General features: G+C 36.9%; 2 protein-coding genes across 2 annotated transcripts; both read right to left on the bottom strand.

The window, feature by feature from the left end:
- Positions 1 to 1039: 1039 nt before the first annotated feature.
- LOC143706179 (uncharacterized) lies at positions 1040 to 8909 on the bottom strand. Its single transcript, XM_077197845.1, has 4 exons — positions 8868 to 8909; positions 8179 to 8346; positions 7074 to 7461; positions 1040 to 2284 (listed from the first exon to the last, which is right to left on the bottom strand). Exons 2-4 carry the CDS (start codon positions 8344 to 8346, stop codon positions 1188 to 1190), a joined length of 1653 nt encoding a protein of 550 aa, XP_077053960.1. The 5' UTR covers positions 8868 to 8909; the 3' UTR covers positions 1040 to 1187.
- An 8195-nt stretch (positions 8910 to 17104) lies between these two features.
- LOC143706473 (GTPase IMAP family member 7-like) lies at positions 17105 to 19332 on the bottom strand. The gene is made up of 2 exons (XM_077198411.1): positions 19153 to 19332; positions 17105 to 19047 (listed from the first exon to the last, which is right to left on the bottom strand). Exons 1-2 carry the CDS (start codon positions 19220 to 19222, stop codon positions 18119 to 18121), a joined length of 999 nt encoding a protein of 332 aa, XP_077054526.1. The 5' UTR covers positions 19223 to 19332; the 3' UTR covers positions 17105 to 18118.
- Positions 19333 to 20175: the final 843 nt, after the last annotated feature.

Genomic DNA, 20175 nt, shown 5'->3' with positions numbered 1-20175 from the left:
AGCTTCCATAACAGCGCTCCTAGTAAAAAAAGTAAATAAAATCCATTTATTAATCAATACTGACAACAAAACTAGCACAAAAATGCGTATTTGCTAAATAAGTTAATTGCCATTAATATGCAACGTTTTAGAAAAGTAAAAATTAGTAGAATATCCAGTGTTATGAAAACAGTAGGTCAACATAACTACAATGCGTTCTTTAATTCCCGGTCTTATTCTGCCCTCTAGTGGCATTTCGAAATGAATACAAACCTTAACATAACAGACAGTGTTCAGACCAAACAGTAAATAATCATTCTAATAAAGTATATGTACAACAAAATATGATGAGCTCAGAAAATAAACTCAACGTGTTTAATTACACGTTAAGCAAATTGCCGAATACACTCAAATGAGATCGACTCAGACGTCAATAAATGGACGCGCAAATTATAATCACTAAAACAAAATAAAACAAATGTATTTTATACACAAACATGTCTCTATTTGTACAAATTGCTGCACATTTGTTGAATTCTGAATTTTGCACACATAATTGAAAGCAATTTGTTTGTGGATAGTAGCCTAAAACATATCTGCAACATGTATCAAGTTCACGGATAATTGTGCGTGCATTTATTGATCAATATGATACTAAAATCATAATAAAGTATACTACAAAAATCAGATAAGTCCAGAATATGAACGCAAAGCGTTTAATTTGACGTTAAGCATTTTCCTCCCATAGAAACTCATTATAAGAACGCTAAATGTAGCTTAATGTATAATAGAATGTCCCCTTATTATGTCGAAATAACGAGACATGTCGAAATAACAAGATATTTATGTCGAAATAACGAGATATTAAGTCGAAATAACGACTTGTGCCGAAATAACGACTTAAGTCGAAATAACGAGATATGTTTTTTTTTTTTTTTTTTTACCTTGCGGTTCAGGGCTTCCGTAATAATCATCCTTATGCCACTTTATATAAAACTCGACACTTAAACAAACATGTTTAACAGCGTTATGAAATCCAGGCACTCATACTATTTTGAAGTCAAGTTCAATCTCTCAAGTTTAATATACAATCATTGTTCAGTTCTGTCCACACAACTGCATATACAGAGTTTGGTTCAATCCATCTCTATTCTCTCAATCCACATGAAAGAATGAGTCCTTTATCCAGATTTACTGATGAAAAGACACTAGGATGATTCAGGAGCAGTTTGTTCTTTAGTGTGTTTCTTCTGGTGGGTCTGAAAACTACCTAAATAAGCGAATCTCTCGTCGCAGATGGAGCAGCGGTAAGGCTTCTCTCCTGTATGAACTCGCTCATGAGTCTTCAGGACGTCTGATCGAGCAAACGTCTTGTCACACTGAGAACACTTATATGGTCTTTCTCCTGTATGAATCCGCTGGTGATTTTTGAAGGTACCATGTTTACCGAAACTCTTCCCACAGACGCTACAGTGATACGGCCTTTCTCCAGTGTGAACTCTCAGATGAAATCCGAAATGAGCCGGACTAAAGAAGCTCTTCCCGCAGTAGGAGCACAGGTACGGTTTCTCTCCCGTGTGAGTCCTCTCATGGCAAATCAAATAAGATTTGTGACGGAATCGTTTATCGCAGTGTGAACACTGATATGGTTTCTCCTCAGAGTGTATTTTCTGGTGTGACTTTAGACAGCTTGAGTTTGTGAAGGTTTTCCCACATTCGCTGCACTGGTACGGCCTCTCGTTGGTGTGAACGCGCACATGCTCCTTCAGATGAGATCCATACATGAATCTTCTATCGCAGTGAGGACACTTGTACGGCCTTTCACCCGTGTGGATTCGCTTATGAGCATCAAGATTCCCTTTGGTGCTGAAATACTTGTCGCACTCACTGCAGTGGAAAGTCTTTTCACCCGTGTGGATTCTTTTATGACTTGAAAGTTGTTGTTTGGTGCTGAAATACTTGTCGCACTCGCTGCAGTGGAAAGTCTTTTCGCTGTGTGTCTTCATATGAGCTCTAATACTAGATGGAGTGGTGAAAAAATCCTTCCCGCACTGTTCGCAGTGAAACTCCTTCTTCACTCTGTGCTCTGTTATATGACGTCTCTTCTCTTCTAAGGTAGGAAAGCTGATGTTGCATCTCTTGCAGGTGAAGTCTTTCTGTTCTGTGTGTTTTCTCTCATGTCTCGCTAAATGTCCCTGTGAGCTCAATGTTTTCCCACAGGTTACGCAGGAGAAACTCTTGACCTTCAGCTGATCTTTTGATGTCGAGGTTGTTTCTTCATCAGTAGATGAACCTCCATTCACATCTGTAAATAGAAATGGTATTAAAATGTCAAACTTAAAATTAGTGATCGACCGATATTGATTTTTTTAATAACCGATACCAATTATTTGCATGCTTATGTGCCCGATAACCGATATGCAGAACTGATATTTATTTACTGTTATACTTTTGACACAATTATTACAACACAACTGAACTGAACAAACCATTTTATTTATAACAATCACTCCCTCCTTACATACAGAAAAAAAAGACTTATTTACAGTATACACCAATAAATAGAAGGGTCTGAGTGTAAAAAATAAAAAATAAAGTGCACTGTTACTAAAGTGTCTTTGTTTAAAAATTAAAGCTTTGATGAGGTGAACAAACAGGTCAAAAATAAAGCACAAAATTATTCTAACTAATTGGGAAAAAAATAACTAACTCTAAATTACCTGAAAAAAATGTGCATAGCAATTTTAGTGTAGCTTAATACTCCCAATTGAGAAGAACTAGGTTGTAGTGTAGAAAACAGAGTCCTTCAGCATTCTCCCCTATAAGCCTGCTTCATTTGTTTAATGGCGCCACTACACTGAAGACTTGCTAACGGCACTGAAGACGGTGGGGGGCAAATGAACATTCTTGACAGACGAGCAAGAATGGGGTACCTGTTCTCATTTTGTTTCCACCATTCAGTGGCTTGCCTATCCTTCTATCAATCTCAATAAATACACAGACCGTTTACGACCGAAGGATCAAGAGCCCAATTAAAGCTGACACTAATCACGATTCCGGTGACTTCAAATGAAACATTCAATGAATCGTCAACACAAAACCTGGGGCCTATACCATGAAGCCGGTTTAGGTGGCTAGCCAGCTATGTTTCAGTTTAATTTGCGTCAACCCTGGGTTTTAGGGACCATGAAAGTGGTTTGGCTTTTAGCAGTGTTCATCGCCATAGTAACTTACGCTCCACGGCTAACCTGGTCCGGGGCAGGTTATGTTCTAGGTAAGAGGTTGCAAACCGAACTTGGACCAATCAGCTGTGAGCAAAGTGACACATGTCTGATGCGATAAAGTCACTCCACCTGTTTCTACTCAAAATTAAAGGTCACTACATAGCAAATGATTTTTACAGACAAAATCGTCTGGTTTTTAGTGATGCTTATTTAGAATAATAAATTTGTATGATTTAGATATTATTTATGTAATTATTATACCCTTTATCAATCACACATGTACAATTTTAGTTCATCAATTATTATTACGCAGTTTAAATGAATAAATATATAAAGGTAATATAAATACACTTTAGCATCAATAGATGAAGCAATAAAATGACTACATGTGTGCTTAAATGTTCAATTCTCTCTATACCTTTATCAGCTGTGTAAAATAACTTCACAACTTTTACTTGCACTGATATACAGTAGTGAGACTTTTTCTTTTAGTTGTCCTCTTTCATAGACAGCTGTTTCTCCTTGCTGTGTAAATTTGTTTAAATTCTTAATATTTTAATACTTTTATTTATTAAGTGAATTGCGCTGCTTCTCTCGCGAGAAATTAATCTCAGTTTCACTCTCTCTCAACATGTGATTGGCTGTTCGCTACAGATGTCACACTTAAACTCCTAAACTCAGGATCAAAGCCTGAGTTGACAGAGAAAGTTGATGATCAGCATCATGGTACCAACAAAGCCTGGTTGGATTGGTTTGGTTTTGTCAACTCTAAACTAATCCTGTAACCCTGAGTTTGTTCAACTACCATCATGGTACAGGCCCCTGGTAATTCTCAATAAGAGCTTCTGTAGATGTCTGACATAAATAAATAGTTTGTTATAATAAATTGTTTATTAAAGTAACACCAGGTAACTTTTGCTCTCGGGGTCCCCCTACAGTTGGGAAACAGTATTGTCCTCTACTACTGTCGTAAACTCTGTCATCGTGCATTTGTTGACAACCATGATAGCCCTGAACACTGTAGGAGGAGGTCACATGCAGGTGTTCTGCTTGCGTCGCGTGTGAAATGTCTTCATCCCAGGTACAGTGGCATATATTTCAGCATGTCATATGAATATAATTTCATGGGTTTTATTTCTAACGACAAATGATCGCGATGATCACGTTTACAAAGCCAGTGTCATTATAGTAGCCTAGTCTATTGGTTACCGTTTTACTGAATCTATATGATACTTCAATGCAATGTTTGAGTGGTAGATAATAACCATATATCGGTAATATTATAATATCAAGCTACCATAAATAAATCTGCAAATTGTACAAATCGATTTGCATTATAGCTTGAGGCAAGACAAATAATCATTACCTGATTGATGAAGATAAACGGAGGATAAGATAGCTTCCGTAACATAGTCAGGCAGACAAAAAAACACCCCAGACTACGGGTGTCATTGGTTGTTGCGTTAAATGTTACCCAGATACAATAGTGCTATTTTCTGATTGGCTAACAACACCAGAGGAGACGCGCTTGAATTCATGCCGGTTCCACAGTGAGAGCGGCGCGGCCAGAGTTTTGGGCGCTGCGGCATATTAAATATATTACAAATAGTTTTTCAGCGTAAGAAATACAATGTGTGGCGGGAGAGCGTGACAAAAGACCGAAATGAGTGACTGTCACGCTCAATGCGTGACACTTAACAGCCCTGCGATTTTAAGGAAGTGGGGGTGGTGGTGGAAGTGACGTATATGCCGTAAAGCAGTCGAGTTTTGTAGTTCTCTTTGTTCTCCGGTTACTACCCGAAACCCGAAGTTTAAAAGTACGATTAAAAACGCTACAGACGCCGTCAGGCTATGGCAGACGTGTCATTCAACCTATTGTAAGTCGATGTACCATCACAAGAGACTTGGAAATATATCATGAAGGTTGAAAAGTTACCTGGTGTTACTTTAATAACACGTGAAAGCAGCATTTGAAAAAGATATTGCAAAAGAGGCATGATGTGATTGGCTGTCAAAAAAACACCAGTTAATCTTTAAGTTGTTATGAATTAAGATTTTATGTATTTATTGTAATGTATTGTTTTATTTATTTAGAGCTTTTTATGGGATACCATATAAAATATACCTATAATTATTTTCATTAACACAAACTGCCTTCCACCCAGTGCTATTCTATCCAGTTACATTTTAACCCAACATGTGTCAAAATACCATCAACTAGGGGTGGGAGATATTGACAAAAATGAATATCTCGATTTTTTTTCTTCAATATCTCGATATCGATATTCAGATGATATTTTTGCAATCCTTCAAAGAAATGTGTGCAAACTGGTAAAGAAGGTCCAGTTGGTCTTTTGACTTGCTGCATTTGACCTATTATTGTATAGAATTACTAGTACATAAAGATATGAGACATTAATGATTTAAAGACTCCTAAACTTTTTAAAATAATAAAATATTATTCAATAGTCATTTATTATTCAAAGTCTTTATTGTTCTTTTATATTTTTAATAGGGGTGTAACGGTTCACAAAATTCACGGTTTGTTTTGATACGATACAGTGGTGTCACGGTTCGGTACGTTTTCGATACAGCAAAAATAAAGAAACGCCATAGAAATTTCCTATTTATTAATAGAAAAATTATTTTTAAATAATTGTGAGTTTTCCTACATCTTGAAACTTTTAGTTTTATAAATGGGGGTAATCTTTGACGGATGAACAAATAATGTTTTGGTCATCACATTAAAAATAAAATTTAAATAACATATAACATTTGAGTTTTGAAGTGCTGGAAAAAGATGCGTGATGTACTGGAAAGCATTTTAATATTTCTGCCAAACTTCCATGGTTACAAGTTAGTGTTACTACATTAAATCCATGGTGAATGATCTGTGGACTTAAAACCTATAACTAGTTCATTCATGGAACAATGTTTCTCCTGGTTTCCACATCAGCGCTGCTTGATCAGTTAATAATGGAGAAATTGTAATAGTAGATCTCGTAGCGATGTTCTTACTTAAGTGGCAAATTCAAATGCTTTGTTTACTGGATCTCTTGTGTAGAAACGGTGTCGCTTAATCAAGATCGGCTCGCGCTGCACTGATAATTGTCCGAAATGATAAATGGCCCGTAAAGCACAAAATAATGAGTTTCGTTCCGCTTTCATTACATTTGCCAGTTGATGTTGCGCAACATTGTGGTGTTCGCTCCAGCGCGGATTTTGGTCGGCAGGAAAAATGGTCCACCCACCGGGATGGTTGGGTTTGTAATGCGTACGGAACCGATCTCTTGGGAAAATGTATTCCATGTTTTGGACTCATACCACGCAATTTTCTAATGATGCAATCACGAAGCTCGCCACTCGAGGACGCCACAGACATTTAAGAAAAACGTTTTAACTTAAGATCATTTTTCCACAAATTTGATAATGAGCTGTGTTCACATGTGATAATGAGCTGATGAGTTGAATCAGGTGTGTTTGATTAGGGAATCAAGTAAACCGTGCAGTGTTGGGGGTCCTTCAGGAGCAGGGTTGAGAAACACTGGTGTAGACCAAGTGAAACAGCGCTGCGTTACCTCAGAAGCTTCGTTCGTCTAATAAACTGACCTGTGTGAGTATTAATACAGCACTTGCGGGTCCTTATTCCTTTATATCCACGGCACTCGCCTGTGGCGGCGGTGCTGATATCGGTCTCTCATTAGCAATCGCGCCCTCCTTTATCCCACAGTCATGTTAAAAACATCAACCTATTCACTCATCCATAAACATTATTAGATCCATCATCTTGACATCTTGAGTGTGGACTCATATAAACACTGAGCAGTGTTAATTTAACACTGGGGATTTTGCTGTGTGGAAGAAACATACCTGAAGGAATAAAATCATCATCGTCATCCCTTCCATTATTCTCATCCTCATATTCTTCATCATCAACATCATTTCCTTCATCATCCTCATTCTGATCTTCATCTTCATCCTCCTCCTCCTCATGGCTCTGTTGTTGTTCCTCTGCTGTGGTTTCTTCTCCTCGTCTCTCTATCAGGTTCCTGCAGTCCTCCAGTTTGACGGAGCACATCTTCATCTGCTGTTCTCCAGCGTTACAATCAGAGGTTTGATCAGCGGATCCATGATCCTGAGCGTCAGTATAACACAGTAAAGTGAGGCTGAGCTCTGAGTCCTGTGTGTCTCTGGATCTCCAGACTGAATCCTGAGCTTCTGTCCAATCAGTCACACACACTGAAACCTTCTCCTGATCCTGACAAACACATCATAGATCAACACAAATAAACAACAACCTGTTTATATTAGCTTCATTAAAGGGTAAGTTCGGTGTTTTACAAGTAAAGCCCTGTTTTAAGATCGTTTCTGATTAAATCGAACGGTTAAGATTCAAATTTGGACACATGCTGCTGTCTCGAGAATTTTAGGTTTTTGTGTTAGCACCCCCCCACCTCTACAATGGTTTCATAGGTGCAGCTGGAAGAATCATTCATAAAACGCATTAAACTTTAGTTTACAAAGACGTGAAACTCACCGAGTGGTCTGGGGTGTTCACTGATATGCTCACGCAAAAATCGCTGCTTACACCCAAAAGGGTGCTAACACAGAAACCTAAAATTCTCGGGACAGCAGCATGTGTCCAAATTTTAATCTTAACGGTTCGATTTCATCAGAAACGATCTTAAAACAGGGCTTAAAGGGTAAGTTCAGCGTTTTACACTTAAAGCCCTGTTTTAAGATCGTTTCTGATGAAATTTATACTTCTACATCGAACATAGTCTACAGCGTAAGCTCCGGCGTAGGTCCAACACAGAAGTATAAATCAGCCTTTACTCGGCAGTTCTAGTGGTTAAACTGGTGATTTGTTTGCATAATTTGCTGCTGGCTTAACTTGAGATGTGCATAAGAAGTGAGAAGCTAACACAACTTTGGTTTGATTGAGCTGAAGGATGAAATGATGAGCTGCTCAAACCTCTCTGTTGGGTTTGTCTCCTCTTTCTCTCAGCTTTGCCTCCAGTGACGCCACCTCTTTCTTCAGCTGACAGATTTCAGTGATGAAATCCTCAATATCCAGCATGGACAGATCCGTTCCTACTGATTTACAGCAGATCACATCCATCTGCGCTCTCATGGTCAACATCTGAAGACAAACAACTTATCATTATTACAAGAAGAATTTATAATGAACTCACACTGATTTAAACTCAAAATGATGAACAGAATAAGAAAATGATTGCATTTTCTGATAATATTAATATACTGATCTGGTAGATATTAATTTCAGATATAAATAAACATGTTTAGACGTGTTTATGTTTAAATTAATTATCGTGAGAATATAATTATAATACATTATCATTATTTAAAACTGCTGAATTTAAACGCAGATTTAAGAAATTAAACATGATAATGTTACTTGTGCTCGTTTATAATCGTCATTTAAGTGTCCGGCATTGAAAATTAAACGTGTTAACTATGGTTTTATTACAAATATCACAGTTAAAACACAGCTGCTGTAGTAAGCAACGGTAAATGTGTTTATAACTACAAATATACTTACTATTATTACAAATACCCTTTACTATGGTTACTGTGGTAAAACCATGGTTAATTAGTTTTTTAATGATAAAAAGCGAATAAGTTCAATCAGTTTAAACACACCTCAGTCTCAGCGCGCACGGGTTCTTTTTCTTCAGTGGTTTTACCGGCGGACTGGAGAGCGTCACAGCGACTCCTACAGGTTTCAGTAACACCTGCTGGTCTGTAGATATCGTGTCCACAGCAAACTTTCTCCGTCGTTTTCTCAATCAAAAACAAGCTTGGACGTGAATCATGTTTATGTTTTCTCTATGGTTAAAGTTAAATTGTTCAATTGATGACCAAGATGACCAAGACTACTGTAACTTACATGTACGTGTCGTGTTTTATTGCATTTCTGTGTCTGAATCAGTTCTTCTCTGTAACATGAACTGAGGTAAATAACGGTCCTTTCTTGCCCTGATGTGGTTCTTCTGTTTTTAGTATTACTGCTAAAAGAAGCTGTAGCTGAGATTTGTGTTTAGATGAACATGCCAAAAAAAAAAAAAATAACACTAAATCAGACACTGCACATTAAGCTGTCAATAAAAACAAAACAGTTTTTCAAATCAGAGGTGACACAAATGGTGGTCACAAATGCTCTGGGAACAAATGCTCTGGGAAAACACATAGGAAATTTAAAATTAATAACATTGTGTGAAAGGAAAACCATGGCTCTTTCTTGATTAAATAATACTTAAAATCCCAATGAAAACCATCCAACGATGGAAAAAAGAGTGCAATTGCCTTACAATCATAATTGAGCCACTTTCAACACTTAAAACATGTTAATCAGTTTTATGAAATTCAGGAACTCATAGATACTATTTTGAGGCTTTTTAATAGGTCAGGTTCAATCAATCTCTCAAGTTAATATATATTGTTCTATTCTGTCCAACACAACTTAATTTACAGAGTTTGGTTCAATCCACCTCTACTCTCTCAATCCACAAGCTCAATGTGACACTGCCTCCTACTGGCAGAAAGAGCTCAATGTGCAGTTTCAGAATGTGCTCAATGAGTCTTTTCTAGATTTACTGATGAAAAGACATTGATTAAGTCTAGCCCTAGACTAAAATTGCCCTTTAAACCAGATAAACAGAAATCTGCTTTATCTGTCATGGTTTAAAATAGTCCTAGACTTAGTCTTGTCCAGAGTTTAAGCGTAATACCATTGTTGAGATTCATGTGCTAATTGTTGATATCTGTGTTTGTCATTGTAGACTACTTGTATTTTTCTTGCACACATGTGTTAAAGTCTTCTTACTGCTTGGTATAATGTTACTGGTTCTCATGCTGCAGTAACACAGGATTTGTGATGTGAGTACATGGTACAACTCAATTGTTAGATTCAAAAGACATCAGTGAATTACTCAACTTCATGATGATTATAAATCCATCAACAGGAAAACATCATCACCTGATCTCATTTCACTTTAGCTTTCTTTGCTGCTGCAACAGCCTTTAACAAACTCGCAGCGGCCAAAGAAGACAAAAGATAAAATACGAGTTAAGAGCCCAACTAATGGAAACGATCACTGTAATGGTGTACAGTTATTTAATATACACAGATTTTGTGGCTCAGATATGGTCCAGTTCTGGTTTATTTATTTGCTCTTGGCTGACATGTGGCATTGCTTTGGCCTGCATGTGGGCCAGATCACCTTTCCACGTGTGCCAGATGTGGGCCGGATCTGGGCCGTCACAATGTGTCAATGTGGGAAAGCATTCCCTGTTTTCCGCAGTCTACCTTCATTGCTTAAATAGTATAGAGTAAATGCAATCTTTGTAACAACGTTCACCGGTGATCTCAGTCGTGTTTTGTCAGGCCTTGAATGTGAGGTCGTATCAGTTCTCTCACATGATACAGAGAATCCCGAAACATCCTAAAGTTCTCATGTCACTCCTCCGGCACGACAGTTACACACACAAACTTATCCCAAAATCTCTGAAACGCAACTGTCCTCGAGTTTCACCGCTGGACAACAACTGCGAGTAAACTGCTGCATCTATATCTATATGTACAAACTGACATTAATCTTTAACAAGGCTATTCAATGTCGTAAACGGAGAGAAAAAGATGCGTTTTCAAAGAAAACTTGTGCATGTGGACATGTAACACTGACTTAAGGACACACAGACTGAAATCACCTGAAGATAAAAGAAGACATTAAATCTGAAGATCTCAGCAGAGAAGGATTAAACAACTCCACAAACAGCATTACCAGCTTCACTTATTACTAACCAGACTGACTTTATTTCCGTCAGACGTCTACAGAAGTTTTTATTGAGAATTAACTGAGGTTTATATGTTGATTTATTGAAAATTATATTTGTCACCATTAATGTGGTTAGTGTTTGCTTTAGTTGGGCTGTTTGATTTGGCATTTTAACATTAGTTGTGTTTCTGTTTGCTGTAACTGTGTTCTGGCAAGACATGTAAGAGAAAATCTGATCATATGTCATTGGCACCTTGTTGGTGTTGATGACATCATCATGTAGATGTATATGTGTCGTGTTTCATTAATCGTTAAAATTAATAGTTTGTCTCTTTTCTCTCATGTTACTTCAGTTGATGGTAAACGTCTCAGTGCTGCTGTTCACCGTTTATTACACCTATGTTTTTACAGTGTGGTTTAAAACAGAAATATTACGACGTGACTTCTTTTTTTTTACAATTGTTCGCAAAATGATGGTCAATGGTTCACATTTCGAGCATTTCCTGTAAATTAACAAGTAAATTATTAAATAAATGACTAAATAAACAAGTATTTACATATGTGCTTATATTTATTTGGATGTGTCGTCTGCCTTAAGTCTAGTCCCAGACTAAAATGTCTGTTTTAAATGAAACTTGCACTGGCATAACTTATAAAATGTCAGTGTCATTGTTTTGTCTCAAGATGCACATCACCCATGTTTATTTAATATTTTAACCAAGGCCTGATCGTGGCCTAATCTAAGCTCTGTGCGTATATGCTCTCTTTAAAGATGTTTAAAGATGATTGAGGTCTACTAAGGTTTCTCTGCTTGTCTTTCACACATATATATTTCACACACATCTCTGCACATTACGTCCTGTTAACAGAGCAGAAATGGGTGTAACCGTTATAGAGAATAAGGAAGAAGAAACGTGAGAAAGACTGACGGAGGATCTGTGTTCTTCTAATGATAGAGACTTACATCGCATTCAAGGAACACGTTTGATCAGTTCTTGCTTTCACTGGATTGTGATCGGATCTGGTTTTTCTCTGGATATCTGAGACTGAAGTCAATCTGGAATGAAGGCTGATATCATTATCTTCATCTTCATTATTCTCTGCCTGATCTCAGGTCAGTTCTTCACTGCTCAGTCTGGGTCACATACTATGTTATATTACTCAGATTGATGATATATAATAACCCAGAGCAAATGTACTTGTGTTTGGCAGGTCAAGTACTTTGTTTCAGTGTGTTTGGATGCACTGGAGGGAATTTAATGTTCAAGTGCATGTACAAGAACGAGAGAAAGACTGATGATCAACGGAAAAGACACGTTAATTGCTTAACAGTATTTATCCTTACTAAATACAGTGAAAAACTGTAATTGCTCTCACGGGACATTTCACGTTTTCCATTAAAACCATAGAAAAATGCATTCTAGGTGATATTTGTCCTTTTCGAGAAAGTAGCTATAGTGTGAATTAACAGCGCTCAAAGTCGACACTCAAAGGCTGTGTTCCAAATCATATCCTACACCCTCATTCACTATTCCCTACATTAGTTCACTAACAGTGGCGTCATGCCCATTCAAAGTGAGGGCACGTGCCCCCTCAGATTTTTCCTCCCTGGTAATTTTTTTGTCACAACTTTATTCCTATTATGCTCCATAATTACCAGAGCCTATAACGACTCAAATGTATTCTTCTGGATGTGTAATAAATCGGTCAGCATCAGCCCGCCCCTTTTTCCTAATATGGTGTCTGTGTATATCAAATCTAGAACGCTACGCGCGTATCGCTCTAGAATCTTTGCTGTGTATGATCAAGCAACTCACACTCACTCGTCTCGCACGTTGAGCTGGCAATGTTTTACAGATGGTCTTGAAGTGGTAAGTGGGCAAAGCAAAAAATCGGCATTAATTTAGTTATCGGATGATATTAAAAGGTAGTGGGATTATTTGAGTTTGACCTGGAAATTTTAACTTGATCAAAAAGTTATGGATTTTATATTAGCTGCGAATTCAGAGCATTAATTTAAGTTGTGTCAGTGTAACGAGGATTACAAGTTACTAGCTTTTCTGTTAGCTCATAAATTACTCTTTACAAGTTCCTTATTTAAAATATTAATGAGCAGTGTAACTACAGTATTTCAATGATTTTACTAAAGTAATGTTACATATTACATTTGATTTGATTACTTTTTTTTGCATTTCTGTCAAATATTTACCATTTTCAAATAAACTGGGTAGTGTTAACCTTATTCAGAATCAGCACTGAAATCTGTCAAACTTCTTTCAAAGTCCTTCATCACATATTAATATATTAAAATAACTTAATTTCAGAGCACCACAAAGTCAGACCTCAACACCTTTATGTACCTTTAATGTAAGATCGTTCTTAGGTCACATACCAATTCAAAATCATAACATAAAAACTGCAATGTTACTGTTTTTAAAATCATGTGTAGTAGGCCTAAGTGTACAGTAAGTGTGTGTGTAAACATGCTTTAATGAAGTAGACTTCAAAAGCTTTTGATTTTGAGCTTACAGTTCTTTCATCCACCTGTCTTTTACTTAAACTTACAAAATAGATACTTTAACTTAGTCCTCAGATAGAGGAGGGTTGCTGCTAGCTCCGTTAAGGTATTTCTGTCCCTCCCAAACTGCATTGAAATGGTATGTTTAGCAGCCAGAATTAAAACATTTTCAGGGGGAGAAACCGCCTGACCCCTCCTAACATGATCCATATCACCCGTCAGAAAACAATTGCAACGTCTCAGATTGTGCCCACCCAGAATTTTGGCTTGCATGACGCCACTGTTCACTAATATAGTCCACTTGACTGAGTGAATAATTACATAATTACAGTTAATTCAGTTAATGTTCATCTGCTGAACACCTGCTGTTAACAAGCAGAATCACTGAAGGAAAGAGGAACATGAAGAACAGATAAAATATGAAATCAACTGAATATTAAATTAAATCTCAGAGGAGGATTAAACAACACCACAAACAACATTACCAGCTTCACTTATTACTAACCAGACTGACTTTATTTCTGTCAGACGTCTATAGAAGTTCTTATTAAAAGGTGACAGAGGTTTGGATGTCATTTTATTTTCATTTGATGTCACCACGACGGTGATCAGTGTTTGCTTTTGTTGGGGTCTTGACCCTTGACATTTCAACATTAGATTTTCTTTGGTTGTTATAGCTGTGTCTTTAAATACATTATCTATTGCAAAAAAGCTGGAAGAAAACTTGATCAGATGGCATTTTGCTAACAGTCACAAGCATCACTTAGATGCTCTATTTGTCTGATCTCTTTTTTTGTCAAGAGTATATGTTAGGGTAAAATTTTGTATGTTGTATTTATCGTGATATCACTGTGATTTTACAGATGAAGCCTATTTGAGTTTTGCCACCAGAAAATATGGAAGATTTTACAAAGTTTATGCACAGAACATTTCGATCTTCTGTAATGACCAGACACACACAGACATCAAGAATTGGCATATGAATCTCAACAATGGTGACAATCAAAAGTTCGATGCTGCAATGCATGTTGGGTACCAGGATAGTACAAAAAAAATCGTCCCAGACTCCCAGCATGCATTGCAGCATAATAAATTATGCAGTTGAATTGTCTGGTTATTTTCTCATTGTCTTATTTGCTTTTATTTTTGCTTTTGGTTTTGTGTTGACTTTTAGTAGCGTGTTTTATGATGTTCCAATTTGATGTTATCTTTTTTGTTGATTGTCACCATTGTTGAGATTCATTGGCTGATTCTTGATGTCTGTATGTGTCATCCTGAAGTTGTAGTAATATTTTTTATAGTGAATGATGAGTTTGAAGATTGCGCAGCACTGTTTGATCTTTTGCAGCAAATTCACAGAGTAGTAATATTAAATTAAGCTGTACTGAAAACACATTTTTGATAAATGACTAGACACTGAATGAAATCGATGAGCCAATTATTATGTGATAACATAATATCCAAAACATAACCAGCAACACCTCATCTCATTTTAATTGGCTTTGTTTTTGCCACAAGTGATATGTCTTATAAACACACAGTTACAGCTAGGGCTGGGCGATATATCGCACGATATTGTTATGCGCATCTCGTCAGTAAAGCCGATTCCTTGATTAGTAGTAAATCACCTTCACCTGCTTTCAGATGGAGCGGCATTTACTACAAAGAGCCGTAGTTCACTGACAAGCTGAGCCATATCGCATTAATATCGCGGACGTATCGCCAGCGATAATTAATGCGATATGGCCCAGCTTGTCAGTTAACTACGGCTCTTTGTACACAGCAAAAACTTCAGTGTTAAATTAACACTCCTGGGAGTGTATATGAGTCCACACTCAAGAGTGTTGAAGTTAATGAGACAATTAAGTGATTAATTGAGTGATGTTTGAGCATTATTGAAGACACCTGATGTTAACAAGCAGAATCACTGAAGGAGAAAATCTAAAATTGTAAGCCACCGTTATGGAGATCAGTGGTTGCTTTAGTTGGGCTCTTAACCCTTATATTATTAACTTTAAATTTTATTTTGGCTGATGTATCTGAGTTATAACTGCCAGGTGAACAAAGAAAAATGTGATCTGATGGTGTTGGTTATATTATAACAAATTGTCATTTGAACTTTATGATTATGATTTATGTTGTTGGTTACAGCATAACTGTGATTCTGCATAAATATCCAGAAGTTTAGCTGTAATAAAAAGGATTTCTTAAAAGTTGTTTCTAAAAAAAAAAAAAAATTATGCTTGTAGGCACTCACAGACTTCAAGATTCAGTCTATGCATCTCAACAATGGTGATGAGCAGAATATTCAATTAGGAAAAGTAAATTAAATAGAAAATTCAGGTCATAATTTATTCATATCGCAATGCATGATGGGAGCCATTAATGAGTTGTGATTGGTGGCAGCCACTGCAACATGCTTTATTATTGTCACCATTGTTGAGATTCACAGGCTGATTATTGATGTCTGTGTTTCTAAATAATTTATTTGAAAGTGTTTTGATCAGAACAATGTTTATTAAATATTTTTTATTATAAGAAGTGGACCTATATTCTTATATGCTGTAGAATCAAAAAGTTTTTGCTTATAAGTTAAACCAAACTATCGCAATAAGATTCATTCTCAGATCACAGCATGATTGTTCCAGAACACAACCAACACTATAAGATCACATTTTTTTTTTTTGTTCCTTTGAATGTTATAATAAAATAACAGCAGATAAACAAATTTAAAGTGAATGTTTAAAGGTTAAGAGCCCAACTAAAGCAAACACTTATCGCCATAACGGTGGCTGAGATTTTCTCCTTCAATGATTCTGCTTGTTAAGTGTACAACTCTTAGCGGTGGATCACTCGGCTCGTGAGTTGATGAAGAACGCAGCCAGCTGCGAGAACTTAACATCAGGTGTCTTCAATAATGCTCAAACATCACTAAATTAATCACTTAATTATCTCATTAACTTAAACACTCTTGAGTGTTAATTTAACACTGGAGTTTGTGCTGTGTAGTAAATGCCGCTCCATCTGAAAGCAGGTGAAGGTGATTTACTACTAATCAAGGAACCGGCTTTACTGACGAGATGCGCATAACAATGTCATGCGATATATCGCCCAGCCCTAGTGTGAGTCTCAACGTATGAGAATGGTGTGATGTCACTTTGATCATCACATGATCTCATGTGTTGACAGGGAGGTTGACTAATTAATTGATGTTGATTTTCCTCAAATGGTTTTGATTGAACTCACCATTATGGTAATCCGTGTTCCCTTTGTTTGGGCACTTGGAACTTCATTAATATTGTTATATTATTCTTCCTATTGATGCTTTAATAAAGTAAAGATTTATGGTTTCAAAAGAAGAAAAGTAATAAGTTAGTTGTGTTTATAAGGTGATCTGACTTCTAACTAAATTGTCAGAATTTTTTTTTCATGTCATATAATGGCAGTTTTATTGCTAACTCATATAGCATAACACACCATGTAAACTTTAATTGTGTTGTTATAATCTCTCTATATGCAGTTGTTCATTCTTGAGTTCAAACCGTTCAAAATATTTTCAAGAAAAAAACACAGACAGAGGATAATTTGAGTACTCAGTGTATTTTATTGCTTTCCAACCAGAATATACATAAATGGGGGGGGGGGGGGGGGGGGGGGGGGGGGGGACTCTCAAAACCAGCCTTTCCTTTCCCTAAACATTTTTTGCTAGGGAGAGGCGGAGCATAATTTGCATGTGACTGTTTTTACAATGCAAGACAAATCTAATGCAGCATGTTTTACATGTAAAATAGTATGTCATTAAAAAAAAAAATCTATCTTCACATCAAAATCCCCAGAGTACATACTGTATGGTCCCACTTTAAAGAGTGTTAAAGTAACAAAGTTAATGACATAATTAAGTGATTTATTAAGTAATGATTGAGCATTAGTGATGAACACCTGCTGTTAACGAGTAGAATCACTGAATGAAAGAGAAACACAAGAACTACTTCAGTCACAGCCTTAGAAGAAATCAACTGAAGAGAAAAGAAGAGATTAAATCTGTGAAGATCTCAGCAGAGGAGGATTAAACAACTCCACAAACAGCATTACCAGCTTCACTTATTACTAACCAGACTGACTTTATTTCTGTCAGACTTCTACAGAAGCTCTTATGGAGAATTAACAGAGGTTTAGATGTTGATGTTTTATTGAAAAGTGTTTCCTTTAGTTGGGCAGTTTGACTCTTGACTTTTTATGTAAGTTTGTGGTCTCTGTAACAATGTTTACAAAAACACATAATTTGTTGCAAAGGAAGCCAAAAACAAAGTTAATGAGGTGATTTTATTTCAGCATCAGAAAGTAGTTATGTATTAATAATTGTATAATCTTATTCCTGACCAAATGTGGTTGTTTGTTATTAATAGGTTACCTTCACCAACAATACGTTATTGCCAAACATCAGACATTCTGAATATACATTTTTAAAATACATTATGGAAAAAAATGGCACAAGATAGAAGAGGCTTGGTGGGGTTTTAGTTCCAAAAGTTTGAGAACCTCTGTTGTAAGGCAATCAGTTTGCATGCTTTTTTTAAGTAAGTCTAACTAATTCGATTTTACAGTGTGGTCAGTGCTGTAGTTCCAACAGCTATGGCTCCTGCCTTTAAAACTTCATATACTGTGTCTCCTTTAGTAGCAGAGGCCAGTCCTCCAGCTACTCCAGCTATTGCTAGTCCTGGTATTATAGCTGGTGTTCCTCCAGCTGCACACAATACCACTCCTGTTCCCACTAATGCCACTCCGTTAGTCAACATTCTCATTCTTTCATCCTCCCTTATCTGTGTTTCTACTTCTAACTTCTTTCTCTCTCCTTCCTCTCTCTGCTTCTTCTCTTCTTCCTCTATTTTTCCCTGAGCTTCCTGGTACATCTCATGTGTGTAATGCTCTCCTCTGTTCTCGTTCACCATTTTCTCTATCTTCTTTAGCAGTTCAGTGACCTGTGATAGATTTTTTTCATCTTTGTTATAGAACACATGACAACCACCTTTACACTTTATAACTAGATCATTAATCTGATTGTTTTTTTCCAGAAAATCCCCTATAGATGTTACTAACTGATCTCCTCTAGTGAACAGAATGATGGTGTAACGTGCAGCATTTTCCCCAAAGTTCTCCTGAATCCATTTCACTGAATTTTTCTCTTCATCTGTGAGTCTCACATCCAGTCTGATGACCAGCAGAAACGCATGAGGACCAGGAACAGACATCTCTACACACTTCACTAATTCATTCTTCAGGTGTTCTTCACTGAATGATGTGTCACACAGTCCTGGAGTGTCGATCACTGAGATGTTTCGACCCTCTACCATCTGCTGACGTTGTTGGCATTTCTCAGTCACAGATTCAGTAGACAAATCTTCTTTAAACGCCTTTTGTCCCAGGATGGTGTTTCCTGTTGCACTCTTTCCAGCTCCAGTTTTACCAACCATCACAATCCTGAGATTTGTGTGCTCACCGGGTTTAGATTGCTTTATAGACTCTGAAACTGAAGCACAGACAGCTTTAGAGCAGAAAAAATAAGATAAACAATTACATTTCAAGAAATGAATCATGATATTTGGGAAAGGTGTTATAAAATGCTATTTCTTACCTGTAGGCTTTGATTGTTGTTCTGTCACCGTCAGTTTTTCCTTCTGGTCCCATTTTCCTGTTCCACTCATTTTCCAGCATTTTTCAGGTTTCTGGACTGTGTTTCCTTCTCCTGTTTTTTCGAATGTGTTTCTCAGTGATTTAACTGATAGTTTGACCTCCTCAATCCTCAGATCATGTGAATCACCTGTCAAACAGTTCATGTCATTAACCTGAGCTCTTGATGATTTAAAATTGCTTCTGTGATTCTAAACACGGATGCTTTTTATTCCCAGATATTTTTTTTCTATTTCACCAGACCCCTTTATTCACTCATGTGTTGAGAAGATACTTTTGTGATTGTACAAAATGGTAAATGGACTGCATATATATAGCGCTTTCAACAGACCAATGGCTCTGAAGCGCTTTCCATATTGCCTCACATTCACCCATTCATTCACTCATTCATTCGGCAGTGTCAGCCATGCAAGGCGCCATCCAGCTCATCGGGAGCAGCTGGGGTTAGGTCAATTTGTAGACAACCTACATGAACCACTGTGCCACTGCCGCCCAAAATTTATTTTGTTGTCTTGTTGTGTTCAGTATCTCAGTACAACTTGAGCACTAATTGAAATTCTTCGTCCGTCCAGTGCTTTATAACATTAACCTGCACAGTGTTCACTGAAGGGATGGTTAAACTAAAACCAACAAACATCCAACTAAAAACTAATCTGCAAACTATGATCTAACTAGCCAGTTAAAGGCACAATATGTAATTTTTGCCCATAGAGGTCACTAATTCAAAACAAAAGCATAAATTGTTGTGAACAGAGGTTGGCAATCCAGGGGTCACAGAGTAAAAGTCTTGCCATATGTTTATTCCACCCATAAACTCAGTCAGCTGATTTCACTAATTAGTTCTATCTCCTGTCTGAATTAGCAAATCCAGGTGATTGGAACAAAATACTGAGAAGGTCTTTTACTTTCTGAACCTGGACTTTACACCTCTGCATAGCAATGCCACATGTCAGGCAAGAGCAAAGAA

This window comes from Siphateles boraxobius, unplaced genomic scaffold, assembly GCF_051911475.1.
Source record: "Siphateles boraxobius isolate OS27281-9 unplaced genomic scaffold, OSU_SipBor_1 111, whole genome shotgun sequence".
In the NCBI taxonomy this organism is placed as follows: Eukaryota; Metazoa; Chordata; class Actinopteri; order Cypriniformes; family Leuciscidae; genus Siphateles; species Siphateles boraxobius.
Note: the sequence above shows the minus strand (reverse complement) of the source record. Positions and strands in the feature narration are given on the sequence as shown.